This window comes from Myxocyprinus asiaticus, chromosome 11 (assembly GCF_019703515.2).
Source record: "Myxocyprinus asiaticus isolate MX2 ecotype Aquarium Trade chromosome 11, UBuf_Myxa_2, whole genome shotgun sequence".
Classification (NCBI taxonomy): Eukaryota; Metazoa; Chordata; class Actinopteri; order Cypriniformes; family Catostomidae; genus Myxocyprinus; species Myxocyprinus asiaticus.
In genome coordinates, this window is record NC_059354.1 from 37,702,017 (window position 1) to 37,720,302 (window position 18,286).

Here is an 18,286-nt window from a genome sequence, read left to right on the forward strand (position 1 = left end):
TACTGCTTTATATTACAGGCTGGAAATAAATGTCGACATATTATTGTCATTAATTACGATTTTCATAAACTCATTGGTTTTGAGCACGTATAGTTTTACAATTTATCACATTTTGCCATCGTTTATTCACACACTGTTGCACTGACGGAATTAATGAAATCAGGCGCTGACACCAACAGTCCTCATTGCGGTCTGACATGCCTCCACAAACGTTACACAACCAGCAGAGAGAAGAAAGATGCCGGGAAAATGGTGCTTCAACTTTCTTTGCAACAAAAGTGCATCTTGTTTCATCTTGGCAAAATAATAAACGCATTTTACTCTCCATTCTTGTCAGAGAGCATTCTCAATTTCTAGTGGTGCATAGTAAACAAACATGCAGATCTCGCATTCAGCATGGCTTATGAAACACCACCTTTGGAAATAAATAAATACAGACATCATCAGAGCTTATGCAGGTACATATGAATGGAGGTTTACATGGAGACAAGAAAGACTGCATCATCACAATCTCGGTAAAGAAAGAAGCAGATTTTCTCTTCAATACAACAACACACAGCAACAAGTGAATGATTTACTTACTCTTACTATAAATGCTGACGTTAGAAATTATTCGACATTGGCACATAATTCTGCTGTACATCCTGTTGTTGTGTGATAGTTTATTAGCCCAGATCACTAACTCTGGTGTTATAACCTTCTAGTTATTTACACTGCGTTCAGTGGCAGCGGAACTTTCTCACATTCGCCGGAAATGCAGCCGCTGCTTACTTCCGTGTTGCAAAATAAGGTGGATAGTTTAGCCTACAAAGTTCAAACAAATCACATTAAAATGACTCCTCGGTTCATGCAGCAATCACATTTTCTGGCTCATCCAATTTGTTCTCTTTCTGCCAGCTGTACTAGTGGTCGAATCGCCTCCAGCTGCCAGTTATGTGATGGCTACTGCTATAACGGAGGCACCTGTCATCTGGACCCCGACACCAGCCTGCCCTTCTGCCAGTAAGTAATGACTAAGTGCCCCCTTTTGTCCAAAATGGTGCAGAGCCTCGGAAGCTTTACCATTCTGTTTTGAAAAGTTGCACAGATGTCAGAGACTTGTACATTGTCCATCAATGGACCCAAAAATACCTCAGCGTGGGGCTCAACACTGGCACAAAGTTTGAGAGACATAAATAGCACTGCAGAATAATTAGGCCAAGCTCTTGTGTGCCTCAAAAGCCTGCATTTGGTTGAAAGTCAAATTACATAAAGACTCAAACTAATCTGGTTTTTCTTTATTAAAATAAGGTAGATTTTTTTTATATATATTATTATTGCTGTATACAGTACATGCATGTGACTTTTGGTTTGAATTTTAGATTGTAACTACTAAATATATAGCTGGAATTGACATGAATGATCAGGACTCTAACACAAAGTGTTTTGACTTGCTGTATAGCGTAGTAGATAGCATCGCAGAGATTGTCCCATCCAAATTTCTGCCATGCATTGTTTATTCTCTGAATGCCTTTATTGTGTTGTACAACTTGATGTATCAAGATATACATAAGATCAGTCTCATCTTTTAATTTCGTGTTGCACCGCCCTGCTGCAGTGGTCAAAGATGGGGTCAAAGGTTAGTGGCAAACAGTGTCAGAGCTGGAATTGTTTGAAATTTTAACTTAGCATTACAAAATCTGTGTGCAATATGGCTCTAGGAGTACCACTTTAGCTTCACACTTTGCTTCAAGGTCAATGCATTGGGGAACGTTAGCACAAATCATGTAAAATGGCCTTGAGATGTCAGGAAACTATGGTCATTTTATCAGTGATACTTGCTTAAGCAAGCATCAGTATTACTCTTGCTCAGAGCCGTCTGTACGTACTGTAGGTTAAGAATTTAAACAAAGCCCTTGACCTAAGTATTAAACTTTGGCACGTAGCAAGTAATCACTCGAGCAATCACTCAGAACACATTAGCAACCACATAGCAACACCCTGGCATATTTTACATGGGCAAGCTCCACTCACATTTTCTTCAGAAAATGTACCCATCTAGTTAATACTGTAGTACTGCACAACATTTTTGAGAACAGTTACTGTTGTAACTCAAACAGCACCTACATGGCTTTTTAGCTGGCATCATTGAGCATATTTATGTTGTCAGGTAGATCACTTTTGTGGCTTTGCATTGATAAATATGAGGTTAGGCTCATGTTGTGGACCCTGTGAACTTGAGTGTACTGGGAAAGCATACTAAGAACAGCCGGAGTCCTGATCTGTTTGGTTTGGCAAGGAGGAATGGATACATTTATAAAGCCTCACAATCCTTTTGCAAGATCAGGGACTGATGAAGGCAGGGGGCACCATTTGTTTGTTGTTTCTGGGTAACAGAGGTAGTATGGCCACAAAGCTGCATGCTGTGATCAGTGAAAACATATATTTTAATCACAAGTATACCTAGGAGAATTGGTCCTTTTTAAAGGCATAAGGTAGTCACACCAAATATTTATTTTTTTACTGATTTTACAAATGATTTATGGAATTATGAAGAAATAGTGTCAGAGAAATGATAGTTAATGATTTGCCACTCTTTGCACCCCCTGACCATCTTCTCCTATGCAATACATGTTTAATTCAACCTGCAACTATAGTGATCAATCTTTTCCAAGCCATCAGATTTTATTACTTGCAAACACAGATTGTGGCAGAAGGCATGTATAACGGATACTCTCTGAAGTGTGATGGTTAGCAAGCATTAAATTATCACAAGTTTTATTTAGTCTCCAAACCTAAACAGATTGTAAATGATGGTTTTGAAAAGCCTTGTCATTTTTTCCCCCCTGCCAAATTATCAGTGTAATTTAAATGGCATTGTGGCAATGACTGCCATAATAGAGATGATGGAATCAGTTTCTATGCAAATTATCTCATCTGGATATTTTGTGGAGTTCCTATAATGTGTTTGCTCCCCCAGTCCTGAGTCATAGGAAATATATGGAATGATGGATCCATCTCTGCCAAGAAGTCATAATAGTTGACCTGAAATGACTACAGTGTAAATGAATGTACATGAAGGCATAGTTATTTACATTCATGGTGCTCATACAGCCTGACAAGACGTAAATATAACTTAGCATACAGTGTAGTCTGTAGAATTCGATATGGATAAGGTTCCCATGGTCATGAAAAACCTGGAAATATCAGGAAATCTAAAATAAATAAATTCCAGGCCTGGAAATGTAATAAAATCCTGGAAACGTCGAAATGCCATAGTCAATGTACACTTTTCTAGTTTTTCTCAGCTGTAAAATACTGTATAATCTGTATTAAATACATTTTCAATCCTTATTTAGTAAACACCATGGTTCCACAGTCATGGAAAATATCAGGGAATTTTAAATACGGTTTTCCAGGCCTGGAAATGTCATGGAAATTTATAAAATCTTACAAGTCAGGGAAACATTATGGACATTTCTATAATTATTATACAGTTATCTAGTTATGCTCTGCACTAAAATATCTCATAGGCTAAATCTTGCTCTTAGGGAAAACTTGCTTGCAAGCCAGAGTCATGTCTGATTTTTTTTTTTTTTTTATGGATTCCTTGAACTGGATTCGGCAGGCCCAGATGGAATCTACAGACTTTTTTGCACATTCTATGCTGATTTCGAGGGGAATTAAAGTGGTTTAAACATAGTACAGCACCCTTAAATGGAGCTGAGAGTACTACACTATTAGCAGTAGATGAAAGCATCGTGATATTGGCTAAAATGTTTCATAAACAAAGATGCAAGGAGTAAGGGAATGTGTCAAACTTTTATGAATGACAGATGTTGCAATTCTGTGGAAATCTGAAGAGTTCGGTGTGCACAGTTTCCGTCTGGGCCTGCTAATCGTTCTGAGTTTGAATGATTTTTAACCATCCTAATCCGGTAATCAGAAATGTCATGGAAAAGTCAAGGAAATTCATTGGTCAGTGTGGGAACCACAAACTACCACAAGGATTATAAGCAAGCCGTACAGATTAGAATCACTGTATGAATCATGCAAATTTATCTTTAGTTTTGCACAATTATTCAATGATTTCTGTCCACATTTCACTACAATGTCTTACAGCTGCGCGGCTGGGTTCAAGAACCAGCGTTGCGATGAACTGGCCAATCCCTGTGATTACTACTGTCAGAATGAAGGGATATGCACAATAACTGCCCTTAGCAAACCTCGATGCAAGTAGGTTTCACTTCCGCTCCCTTTATCACATGTTTTTAGAAGCCCCATCTCCACCATGCTCAGTCTATCAGTCAACATTGTGCCACCAGCGAATCCATTCACCCCACTGTACACTTCCTATGTTCTTACCATCCCGGAGAACACACATCCCTAGAACTCTGTGTTCATGTGAAAGTTAAGTTATCCATCTTCGTATAAAAAAAAAAAAAACATCATTAGCTCTTTTGTTATGTATTTGTTTGTATTTGATTTGTTCATGTACAGTGTGTGCTTTGGGAATAATAACATTATTTTACATTCAAACATTAAAGGTGCATTCAGTAGTTTGGAGCCAATTTAAAAGGTTTTACACATTAACGAATTAATTGTGTTTTTGTGAAGTTTGATCCGAATGGTGTACACTCCATGAGATGAAGCCGTTACTCATAATAGTTTTCTATAAAAAGTGTTTTATTCTACATGGTGCGGGTCACCCCCTTCAATGTGTTTCACTAAATGTTGAAGAAGAGAATCCTTGCACTCATTGGCTGCCGCCTATGTAGATACACTTGGCTATGCTTAGAACATTGTTGTTTGGTGACGCGAAGAGCAAAAAGAATCGGAATGAGCTTTATTGCCAAGTATGCTTACACACACACAGAATTTGTCATGGTGACAGAACACAATAGAACATACTTATTTATCGTGCTCTAGCAGCGGAGACAACAGGAGATCCAATAGCTGTACAGTCGAAGAAGCAAAAAAAGGTCTGAAGCAACTTGCTTCAAGCAAGAAGACAGAAAGACCGGCAAAGGCAAAAAACTAGAATAAACATCGGTAATGGTAAGGTATCTATGTCTTCATTCGTTTAGGGCAAAGTAGCTTGGAACAATGATTGTTGTGGATTTTGTGTAAACCATGACGTTGGTTGCTTGGAAATAAAATGAGTTCTTCAAATACAGTATTCATGGACATACTAAATTTGATCATCAAAAACAATTCTAATCTTTCCTTTACCATAACATTCTGTATCGCTAGATAATTGAGGTTTATTTTATGCTAAGCAGTTCTCTAATAAAGGTAATAACTGTCTTTAGAAATAATGTGAAACGTAGACAATCTCCAAAGATTATTGATATGAGGGACAATAATAATCTATCCTTAACAGTAGAAGCATGTTCACTTGATTTCTGATGTTTGTTTTTAGGCAAAGCAATTATATTATAGGAGTAATAAATAACTTTAGAAATTACCTCAAACTCCGGCATTTTCCAGATGCAAATGATATTCCAAAGCTGACGGGGGCAGCAGAGACTATTATGCTGATCCACATCGAAAGATGGCAGTATAGCGTCTAACACCACTGTAACATCGGTACTTAAAGTACATGAAGAAGAGCAATGCTAACACTAGCTAGAGAACTACTGAATGCCCTTTAAAAAAATGCACTTTTACTATCGTCAGTTTTACTCATTCTTCCCATGTTTATATTACTCAAATTCATTTAACCAAGGGAACTTAAATTAACTAAGTTGGTTCAACTAAAAAAGTGTATTGTCAGCTTTAGTTAATCCATGTGCGAAGGGAAAACATGAAAAGTTTTTTGTTTGGTAACTGAATAGTGTTTCTAGTTCCCAGCACGCTTTGCGTGGGACTCGACAGGGAATAAATGTTCAAATTACATATTATTTGATGTGTTTTGTTATGTTGAGATTTTAAACATTTCTGTTTTATGTTTTGCTATGTTGTGATTTAGAAGAATTTCTGTTATGTTAAGCATCTTGGTAAATAGTGGAACTTGAGCCTAGGTTGAGGACCAATACATTTTGAGTATTCTAAATACTGCTTTATCCATTGAGTAATTGCTGTGCATAGCACTGTGACCAAGTTGCACTTAGTAGTGCTTCCCAACAGCACGTGGTTAGCATGCTAACATTTCCTGTTACTAGCTAGCATATAACTAAAAGAGTTTCATTTGAGTTATTTTGACATTTTCTTGGGTTTACTGGATTCAGTTAGGTTCCCTCTACTTGAAGAATTTAACTTACAGGAGAATTTTAATTGAAGAAAACTAATTTAAACTTGTGGAACCACTGCCAATGACTGAATCAAGTTCACCCAAAGAGTTATTTTTTTGAGTGAACAATCTGTAACTGCATTACTTCTTTACAACAATGTAAATGCATTGGGTTTGTAATATGGTGTTCGGTTCACTGTGTATAATCCGATATGCCAGCAATATTATATGACTACATATCATCTTCACCCTCATATCATCCACTGATAAACAAACTTCAAACATCTGTTTAATCTTGCACATGACCCTCACTGGACCGCTTCCATTTACAAATAAGATAATTCATGACTTGCTTTCTGCTTTACCCCTCACCGTTTAATTAATGTTGGGAGTTTGTTTTCACTGTACATTTGCCTACTCTCTCTTAAAGGAATAGTTATCCTAAAAATTAGTTGCAACTCCAAAAATGACAAAAAAAACAAAAAAAACACACACCATAAAAGTAGTCCATACTACTTGTGTACTGTATTTCAAGTCTTCTAAAGCTGTGCAATATGTTTGTGAGGAACAGACTAAAATTTAAGTTTTAAGAAAATCTTCCCCTTCACCATAACCCTTAAATGTCTTTAAAATATTAAAATATAGTGTGTCAAAATGCACTGTTGCAGGTTTGACATCAGTTATATCAAATGTCATTGGTTTTTGCATGTCTCATCATTGACGTTAAACACACAATGTATTGATGCACCGTATTGGAATTTTAAAGGAAGTGCAAATGAGATTTAAGAGCTATGGTGGAGGGAAAGGTTTTCTGTGCGTCTGTCTGTTTATCACACAAAGCTGTTATATGGCATTAGATCATTTGAAATATAACACACAATTGTATGGACTACTTTATGGGGCTTTTATTTGTTTATGTTCCACGGAAGATGAATTGTCATGCTTGGCTGAACTATTCCTTTAAGAAGTGTTCTGGCCCATGTCTGTTCAAATTAGATCTTTCTATGACCAAAAAAAGCTTTTTAATTAGAGACTGTCAACAATTTCATCCCTTTTCTGCCAATTTTTTTGTTTTTACTGTCTTTTGTCTTTTAAATCAGATGCTTAGCTAATTGGTCGGGGACACAGTGTGAGAGGCCGGCCCCCAAGAGCAGCCGTTCAGATAACACAGCTGGAGGTGAGCGGTGAAGAGGGGTTTCATGGTTTATAAAGAGCCCTCCTCTGCTAATTCAATAAGGAAACAGTCCCTGAATTATTAAAATGAAAAGAACCGTTATTTCATCAGTCAAATGACACATCTGAATATACATCTGGGCTTCATGTTAACTATTGCTTTAATATCTTTTCAGCTGCAGTAGTGTTTATTTAATTTTGCCGTGATGGAGTACCTAATAATTTCCTGTTCCACCTGTATAGACACCTGGGGAAATAGACTTTAATCGTGGCTTGTGCTTCTGCCTTTTTCTCGTCTTGTTTGAAACAGGAAGTATAGCTATCATTGTGCCATTAGTCCTACTGGTCATTCTGATTACTACAGTGGTCACTAGTGTCTTCATCTGCAGAAAACGCCAAAGGTACTGACTGGAAAGAAGCCTTTTTTGTGCAGTCATTTTACATTTAATAAAGCACTGATTCTTGAGATATTGGAAAAAACAGGCTACAGATGTGAAAAAATAAAAGTTAATGTACATAATCATTATTTTGCATTAATTTGTAATACATTGTTCATCTATATTTAGGTTCATCCACCTGCTTTATCAATTCGATCACAGAATGTGTTTGCCTTTGCTATATACAGGTGCATCTCAATAAATTAGAATGTCGTGGAAAAGTTCATTTATTTCAGTAAATCAACTCAAATTGTGAAACTCGGGTATTAAATAAATTCAGTGCACACAGACTGAAGTAGTTTAAGTCTTTGGTTCTTTTAATTGTGATGATTTTGGCTCAATTTAACAAAAACCCACCAATTCACTATCTCAAAAAATTAGAATATGGTGACATGCCAATCAGCTAATCAACTCAAAACACCTGCAAAGGTTTCCTGAGCCTTCAAAATGGTCTCTCAGTTTGGTTCACTAGGCTACACAATCATGGGGAAGACTGCTGATCTGACAGTTGTCCAGAAGACAATCACTGTCACTCTTCACAAGGAGGGTAAGCCACAAACATTCATTGCCAAAGAAGCTGGCTGTTCACAGAGTGCTGTATCCAAGCATGTTAACAAAGTTGAGTGGAAGGAAAAAGTGTGGAAGAAAAAGATGCACAACCAACCAAGAGAACCGCAGCCTTATGATTGACAAGCAAAATCGATTCAAGAATTTGGGTGAACTTCACAAGGAATGGGCTGAGGCTGGGGTCAAGGCATCAAGAGCCACCACACACAGACATGTCAAGGAATTTGGCTACAGCTGTCGTATTCCTCTTGTTAAGCCACTCCTGAACCACAGACAACGTCAGAGGCGTCTTACCTGGGCTAAGGAGAAGAAGAACTGGACTGTTGCCCAGTGTTCCAAAGTCCTCTTTTCAGATGAGAGCAAGTTTTGTATTTAATTTGGAAACCAAGGTCCTAGAGTCTGGAGGAAGGGTGGAGAAGCTCATATCCCAAGTTGCTTGAAGTCCAGTGTTAAGTTTCCACAGTCTGTGATGATTTGGGGTGCAATGTCATCTGCTGGTGTTGGTCCATTGTGTTTTTTGAAAACCAAAGTCACTGCACCCATTTACCAAGAAATTTTGGAGCACTTCATGCTTCCTTCTGCTGACCAGCTTTTTAAAGATGCTGATTTCATTTTCCAGCAGGATTTGGCACCTGCCCACACTGCCAAAAGCACCAAAAGTTGGTTAAATGACCATGGTGTTGGTGTGCTTGACTGGCCAGCAAACTCACCAGACCTGAACCCCATAGAGAATCTATGGGGTATTGTCAAGAGGAAAATGAGAAACAAGAGACCAAAAAATGCAGATGAGCTGAAGGCCACTGTCAAAGAAATCTGGGCTTCCATACCACCTCAGCAGTGCCACAAACTGATCACCTCCATGCCACGCCGAATTGAGGCAGTAATTAAAGCAATAGGAGCCCCTACCAAGTATTGAGTACATATACAGTAAATGAACATACTTTCCAGAAGGCCAACAATTCACTAAAAATGTTTTTTTTATTGGTCTTATGATGTATTCTAATTTTTTGAGATAGTGAATTGGTGGGTTTTTGTTAAATGTGAGCCAAAATCATCACAATTAAAAGAATCAAAGACTTAAACTACTTCAGTCTGTGTGCACTGAATTTATTTAATACCCGAGTTTCACAATTTGAGTTGAATTACTGAAATAAATGAACTTTTCCACGACATTCTAATTTATTGAGATGCACCTGTATGTGTCAAAAGTGTCAGATACAAAAACACATGCTTTCATGTCAAATATTTATTATAAATATTGGCAAATATAGCATTCACATTGATTAATTAATGAATTCAGGATGGTTTCAAACTGATTTATTGAATTGTCACTGCTGTCAGACAGAAAATATCTGACTGAGTTGACAGCTGAGCTGAGGGTGTTGACATTTCGTTTCTCTGTTTTTGCTAGTTACGAATAGGACCTACTTAAAATGACTGAAATTATCTAATACTCCCAAACAATTTCTTTACAATTTGTTTTTTAATTGAGGTAACATATGGTTGTGACAGAAATTTTAAACATAAAATTATGTTGAATTCATAGCAAGTGAAAATATGAAAGCAGGATGAATTCTGATTTGTATATTACTTTTTTATGTTTTAATTAATATCTGATGTTTACAAAAGGGACACAGATGTAATACCTTATAAAAGAGCTACATTTGAATTATATTTTATATTTAACCTCTTCCTTTTATCAGGACATAGTGTGTGTGTGTATATATATATATATATATATATATATATATATATATATATATATATATACACTATATTGCCAAAAGTATTCGCTCACCCATCCAAATAATCCAAATAATCCAAATAATCACTTCCATGGCCACAGGTGTATAAAATGAAGCACCTAGGCATGTAGACTGCTTCTACAAACATTTGTGAAAGAATGGGCCGCTCTCAGGAGCTCAGTGAATTCCAGCATGGTACTGTGATAGGATGCCACCTGTGCAACAAGTCCAGTCGTGAAATTTCCTCGCTACTAAATATTCCACAGTCAACTGTCAGTGGTATTATAACAAAGTGGAAGCGATTGGGAATGACAGCAACTCAGCCACGAAGTGGTAGGCCACGTAAAATGACAGAGCGGTGTCAGCGGATGCTGAGGGGCATAGTGCGCAGAGGTCGCCAACTTTCTGCAGAGTCAATCGCTACAGACCTCCAAAGTTCATGTGGCCTTCAGATTAGCACAAGAACAGTGCGTAGAGAGCTTCATGGAATGGGTTTCCATGGCCGAGCAGCTGCATCCAAGCCATACATCACCAAGTGCAATGCAAAGCGTCGGATGCAGTGGTGTAAAGCACGCCGCCACTGGACTCTAGAGCAGTGGAGACGCGTTCTCTGGAGTGACGAATCACGCTTCTCCATCTGGCAATCTGATGGACGAGTCTGGGTTTGGCGGTTGCCAGGAGAACGGTACTTGTCTGACTGCATTGTGCCAACTGTGAAGTTTGGTGGAGGGGGATTATGATGTGGGGTTGTTTTTCAGGAGCTGGGCTTGGCCCCTTAGTTCCAGTGAAAGGAACTCTGAATGCTTCAGCATACCAAGAGATTTTGGACAATTCCATGCTCCCAACTATGTGGGAACAGTTTGGGGATGGCCCCTTCCTGTTCCAACATGACTGCGCACTAGTGCACAAAGCAAGGTCCATAAAGACATGGATGAGCGAGTTTGGTGTGGAAGAACTTGACTGGCCTGCACAGAGTCCTGACCTCAACCCGATAGAGCACCTTTGGGATGAATTAGAGCGAAGACTGCGAGCCAGGCCTTCTCGTCCAACATCAGTGTCCGACCTCACAAATGCGCTTCTGGAAGAATGGTCAAAAATTCCCATAAACACACTCCTAAACCTTGTGGAAAGCCTTCCCAGAAGAGTTGAAGCTGTTATAGCTGCAAAGGGTGGGCCGACATCATATTAAACCCTATGGATTAAGAATGGGATGTCACTTAAGTTCATATGCGTCTAAAGGCAGATGAGCGAATACTTTTGGCAATATAGTGTATATATATATATATATATATATATATATATTTCATTTCTTTTTTTTTTTTTTTTTGCATATCCATATGTGTACAGTATTTCTGTTTTCATTAACTTTAATGTACATTGTTTTACTTTAAAATTACTGTAGCACTGAGTTATAACCTCAGGACAGGTGGTTTTAGGGGTAGTGAGTAATAATTTAATGTCATAATTTGTAATAAAGAGAAACAAGTATAATGGTAAACTTATTTTAAAAACATTTCACTGATAATTTCTGATTCAATTCAAAGTGGAATTGTTGCTATTTCCAAAACTAATAGCAGGTTAATTTGTAAGACATGTTTTATCCAATGTCACAAGAATCAGTGCATGTTCTATTATGAATTACATGTTAAAAAAGCACTATTTCTGCAGCTATTTTAGTTCCAATCTCTGTCACAGGGGGAAACGTGTACAACGGCAGCCCATAACCAATGGAGGCATTAATGTGGAGATCGGGAATCCATCCTACAGCATGTATGAGGTGGACCGTGACAACCACGCAGATGCCGGCAGCCTTCTCAAACCAAATTTTACGCTCGATCCCCACAAGGTTTGTGTAGGCATTTTTTTTTTTCTCTCTTAGAGGTCAATGATGTACTGGGTCTCCATTAATAAATATTGTTATAGTTGCAGAAACAACATGTTGTACAATGTCTGTTGGATTAATGGCAAATCTAAATATTAAAGGGTTAGTTCACCCACAAATTAACATTGTCATTATTTACTCACCCTCATGTCGTTCCAAACCCTTATTACTATACAAGGGACCTTTACATTTTAAATCTTCTAAAGCCATACAATAGCTTTGTGTGAGAAACAGAACAAAATTGAAGACATTATTAACGCAAAATCTCTCATGAACATCCTAAGGAGAGCTATAATGTTTTCATGGTTTCTAACACAAAGCTATTGTATGATTTCATTGGACTTGGAATGTATTGCACAAGTCATATTGGCCACTTTTGCTTTTCGCATTGAAGCTGTAAAGCCTCAGTTCCCATTCATTGTAAATGCATGTAAAAGAGTGACTAGTATAATTGTTATACTTTTGTGTTCCATGGAAGAAAGAAAGTCATACAGGTTTGAAACAGTTTGAGGGTAAGTAAATGATGACACTATTTTCATTTCTGTGAATACTATTTCTTTAACTTTGGCTGTACACCAAGGGTATTTATCTGTTGCTTACATCCTCTAACCCAGGGTGATAGATGCTTGCAGCATACTAATGAAACATATGAACTAATCCTGTGATTTCTTTTACCTTGAGAATTTTCCTCATTACAGCTGCAAACGTATTTTTGCCCTTGCAAAACACAACTGACATTTGTTTGTTTAAAAAAAACTCATTTAAAAAAGCAATGCTATGGCAGTAATAAGATGTGCTCTATTAGTGTTTTGTACTGACCTTTTGTTCTAAAAAGAACAACACACATTCTGTTATGAACATATTATTCTCTGATGCCTTGTCTGAAGGCCGAATTATACTTCTGTGTCGAACCTACGCCGTGTGTTACACGTAGTTACGGCGTAGTCTACGCTGTAACCTAACATGCACCTCTCCAAAAATGTAACAACTTGTCGGGTTAACACAGACCACAACAGTTGTGATTGGTCCCCTTTGTAACCAGAAACTGCCCCCAGAATGACAAAAAGATATCTGAGGTAGCGATGCATTTTCTCCAAGATTATTTTAAGATATGCATTGTATCCACTGATCTGTGATCTGCTGTTTTTATACTCTGTTTACATTTCATGAAGTTACAAGCGAAAATGCGAGAAAAAGACACATCTGTTTACAACTTATAAACTGTGAACTTTTTCCCAGGGCTTTTACTCTATATACTGTATATTTGGTATTTGAGTTTCCGATCTGAACAATATTTTGACCGTATGTTTACATAGTGTACAGTAAAAAAAAAATTATATTTCATAAGTTATGAAAACGAAACACTTATTATTTGTCAGCAAATTAAAAAGTACCTATTCAGAGTTGGCTAAATTGCCAAGCATACTGTTAATGACTGATTTATTTTTGATCTGCATGGCAGGCAACTTGTATAATATGTACCTAAATACAACATACTCATTTTGATGAACTCATTTTTAATGCTACAATAATTTAATACATTCTTTTGAATCCACAGTTGACATGGCATTTGTTTATAAATAAAGAAATTTTTCTCAACACTAGCATTTTGGCTGTGTACTCACAGAATGACGCACATACCAGTGCAGAACTATAAATGCAAACCACCGCATTGGCCACTACACAGAGCCTACGTAGTAGGTTCGACGCAGAAGTATAAACTGGCTTAAATCAGTCTAAATCCAGCTTTTAAATTGAAGTTGTTTGGTGACAATGATGTTCTAAATGTCGACTGCATGCTGGGGCAACTGTGTGTGTTCCAGGACTGGTGTGTAAAATCCTGTGACCCTTGCACGCTGAATATTCACTCTGTCCCTAAAGAAGTCATTCCTGGACAGGTGAAGGTTTTGGGCTCCTTTGTTGCAGTTATTTCCGGAGTGACATTAGTAACAAATCACAATCATTCTGAATGACATTTTTGCATGGATGTCCTCCTGATAGTGTATGCATGGCTAAAACTTTTGGTATTGGTTCTGTTCTTGTGTTTCCTTTTTGGTCTATCATCTATGTAGGTTGATGGGGTTGTGAGTGACAGTTGAAAAACATGTGTCATACTTTGCCAGCATCAAGTAGTCATAAGCATGATTACACACTTTTCAAAACATGGTTTCTAAATGATGCAACTGAAACCCCATTTAACTTAAGCTGCAAAGGAACTCCTCAAATGAGCTTTCTCAAAATACAGAATCCTGCAAAATTCAGTTTCAATTTATTTTAAAAATTCATATTTTTAAAAGAGTATGTTTAATTTTGTTTAACATGTTAAAGGTGAAGGATGTAACTTCTGCGCCATTAGCTTCACCAATTGGAAAAATAATATGAATTTTCAAACAAATTTTCCTAAAAACCACCCTCTCTTCCACTGGTTAGACAAACAGGTAATCCCACCCCAAACTAATGCCATTGGTTGAGCCAATGTTGCTGTGTTGGGCTGTACAGGATTCTCAAGTGCAATAGAGCAATTCCATTTTATTTTATTTTTTTCTGTTTTCGGAGAATTCAACCTGCGAATTGTTTATTAATAGTAGGATCTATATATAAAATATTTTAACATGAAATAATTGCAACTTCACCCTTAACATTGTTTTTTTATATTTGAATTTTTACATAAATTTTCCACAATTCTCTTTCCAAACAGCCAATGAACTACTCCAATCCGATGTATGCAAAGATGTACCTTGATGGTCAGAACTGTCGTAAACCAGTCATCAACATTGACGAAAGGAGAGAGCTACTCCCAAAGAAACTTGAAGGGATGATTCGAGAAACCGCCGCATAGCCTGACTACACTTTGTACTCTTTTTTTTTTTTTTTTTTTTTTTTTTTTTACTTCAATGTACAAAATGTATAAAACACAAGGAAAATAAAGAAAAAAAATCTATTTCCTATCAGGTTCCGATATCCTGTTTATATTTGGTTTCTTGGCACTATCAGCATTATGCCTCTTATGTCTGTGACAATATTTGAAATCATACTTCATCCAATTTCAGCCAGTTATTTTTTTTTTTCTGTAAACATAAATGTGCTGCACTACACGTGATACACAACTGCTTAGTTGCAGATTGTGGTTCAGTAACAAAACTACAGTGGCAGAATCTTTTTCCCCCCCCCCTTTTTTTAGGTAGGCTACATATGTTGGGGCATCATTACAGTGGCTTTTTTTAGTGTTCATATTACACTGTGAAAGCTTTTCTTCAATATTAACCTCATTTATCTCATTTAATTATTCTAGAAATTATTTTTTGAATGATTAAAAGGATTGTTCTTTTTATGTTTTTTTTTTTTTTTTCTCTTTCATTTTTCACTAACATAGGGCTAAGTCAACCACTTGACTTCAGTCAGTTCTTATTGGAGAAATGAGTTTATATCTATCCAGTATTATGTAGTTTGCTTCATTAAATTATTTTTCATTTCCACCATCTAGACAAATGCTGCAATTACGAACCATGTTTATCAACTCCAACTATGCTGGGATAGGTCTACACTAAATGGTATTTTTGAGGATGTGCAGTCTGTTCCGCGGCTTGACAAATGCATCTTCATAACTGATATCAGTTTGATGGTCATGAACTACTATCCAATAATATAAAAGATGGAATTTATCAAAGGTTGTGTATGAACTACTTTCTGGTACTTTACCTACTTAAAGCTAAACGTGGGCTTAGCAATACAGCTATACCGGCTTCATCAAACAAATTAAGGCTCACAAAATTGACTCCAATGTTAGACAACAAACAAGATCAAATGTATTGGCCATGGATGCCAGAGAGAATCGGACTTTACTGTTATAAGGAATTTTAGAGTATTATGAATTAAATCATGTTACCTGTTACGTTCAAAAGGGACGCTATTAAGATACAACAGATTTTATAATTTTGTATTTGATTTATATGTTGTTTGGCTGCTTGTATTTTGGGGAAAAATTTATTAAATGTAAGTACTTTTTATATAAAAAGCAAATCAATATAAAATAAATACATTTTATTTCCATTTCAAAACAAATTAGTACTGTTTTTCTCCATACTGCACCACTTTAGTTATAGTTCTTCATTAACATATACTTTTGGTTTGAGTGACATATCCTGCTTCTTACTGTACTTGGACAGGAGTGTTAGTAGCTGGACAGTCTGACATCCAAACTAATAATCTGAAGACTGGTGGGTGTAAATGCTGGCAGCAAGTTCTTCACTGTATGCTCCTAGCACAATCATAAACAAGCACTCTCTATATTTCGAGTTTTTGTTTACATTAATGTTTATAAATATTTATTTTCATTATACAGTTTATATATAATAAAGAAATAAAGTTTTCGAATTTAAAACAAAGAAATGTTATTATAAAATTTTATTTAAAGGTGCTGTGAGCGATTTTAGTGTTTTGAAGCTTTCACGTGACTGAGCCTTTGAAGTAGCCCCCCCATTCCAAAATACCGTACTCCAAAGGTAATTTTGAGACCAAAACCGAGCAAAAGAGCAGACTGTTTTTTTCCTGTGGCTGTCAAATTCAACAGTGGCACAATAGTGCCCTCAACTGACAAACATTATGAATCATAGCCTCAATGATCCACTTCAAATACATGATGACATGGTTTTGGTGAAAGCATCAATGTCCGCAGACACATTTTTGTTTGCCGTTTACAAAGTCTACAGTTTTCACAGAGGCCGGTGAGATATCTCAGGATACTTATTTCATGAATATATTTAAGGGAATAGGAACATATATATATATATATATATATATATATATATATATATATATATATAATGGTGTTTTTTTTTTCTTTCAAGAAGGGACAGTGTACATTAATCAACATTCATGAATGTAAATGTACCCAAATTAGCCCGAAGGCTAGTTTTCATTGGTAGTCTCTTTGCCAGATGTTATTAGGCCTAAAACTAGTGAAAAGAAAAGAAACAAGAGAGAAAAACAATAACAACAATAATAGAACCAGAACTTGTAAACAACTTTGTAAAATACAATTAAACATAATATGCAAAAAGACAATATATATACATATATATAAAAAGAGAGAGAAAAAAGACAAGGTATTGTTATGGGTTAAATAATACAATTATTAATAGTAATAATAGAAGAAGCAACATTGATGTTCACATTGTTGATTATGAAGAAGCCATTTCTTAAAATTATACTTAAATGAGTTAAGCAATGTGCATTCTCTAATTGATTGTGGTATGGAATTCCGCAGATGTGATGCTCTGAATGAAAAAACAGCTTGACCAAATGAAGTTTTCCTACGTGGAATTATGCAGTCCGCTCTAGCTGCACCTCTAGTTACTCTGTTTTCAATAGATTTAAAATGAATAAAATCAGTCAGAGGAGGAGGAGCTAAACCATACATAATCTTATGCACTAAACAAACATTTTTAAACTTAATAAGGTTTTCCCAGCTAAGCAATTTATACTTATTTAAAATGTGACACTGGTGAAAACTAAATTGTTTTTTATCTAAAATTTTAAGTGCTTGTTTGTATAATAATTCCAGTGGTTTTAGAACTATGAAATGTGTATTAGACCAGCTTGTCAGACAATATGTGATATGAGAAAGAATCATGGAGTGAAAATATATCTTTGCAGCCTCATTTGATAAAAAATTTCTAATAAACCTAAAATTAACCAAGTTAAATTTGACCTTTTTACAAACCTTTTTTATGTGGGTTTTAAAACCAAGACAGGAGTCCAGATGAACCCCTAGGTATTTACATTCTGAAACAACTTGTAATTTCTCTCCCGAAATAAAAATGTCCTGCTTTATTATCAACACTATATCCTTTAAAAAAGAACATACAGACTGTTTTTGACACATATAATTTCAGATAACACTGATTGAGCCATGATGTAAATTCTGCCATAACATCTGTCAACTTATTTGCAACCTCTTCTGCATTTTTACCATGTGTGAAAATTACTGTATCGTCAGCATACATTAGAATATTACATTGTTGACACACCATGGGTAAATCATTAATATACATGCTAAAGAGAATTGGGCCCAGTATAGACCCTTGTGGAACACCAGTTGATAGACATAATGAATTAGATTTAAAATTATACATTTTTACTAATTGAGAATGGGAAGAGAGGTAAGATTTGATTAAATTTACAAAATCTATCGAAAAATTTAAATGGAGTAATTTATTCAAAAGGTTATTATAGTTTACAGTATCAAAAGCTTTCTGTAAATCAAGAAATA

General features: G+C 36.2%; 1 protein-coding gene across 1 annotated transcript in view; it reads left to right on the forward strand.

Annotated features, from left to right (window-relative positions):
• Positions 1-16,129, forward strand: part of LOC127448473 (low-density lipoprotein receptor-related protein 1B-like) — a 508,438-nt gene extending 492,309 nt beyond the window's left edge. Inside the window, exons 85-91 of the mRNA XM_051711016.1 lie at positions 898-1,002; positions 4,102-4,215; positions 7,312-7,388; positions 7,695-7,785; positions 11,829-11,979; positions 13,839-13,913; positions 14,714-16,129. Coding sequence (XP_051566976.1) covers positions 898-1,002; positions 4,102-4,215; positions 7,312-7,388; positions 7,695-7,785; positions 11,829-11,979; positions 13,839-13,913; positions 14,714-14,854 — 754 coding nt within the window. The 3' untranslated portion in view covers positions 14,855-16,129. The remainder of the gene's footprint in view (positions 1-897; positions 1,003-4,101; positions 4,216-7,311; positions 7,389-7,694; positions 7,786-11,828; positions 11,980-13,838; positions 13,914-14,713) is intronic.
• The last annotated feature ends 2,157 nt before the right edge of the window (positions 16,130-18,286 follow it).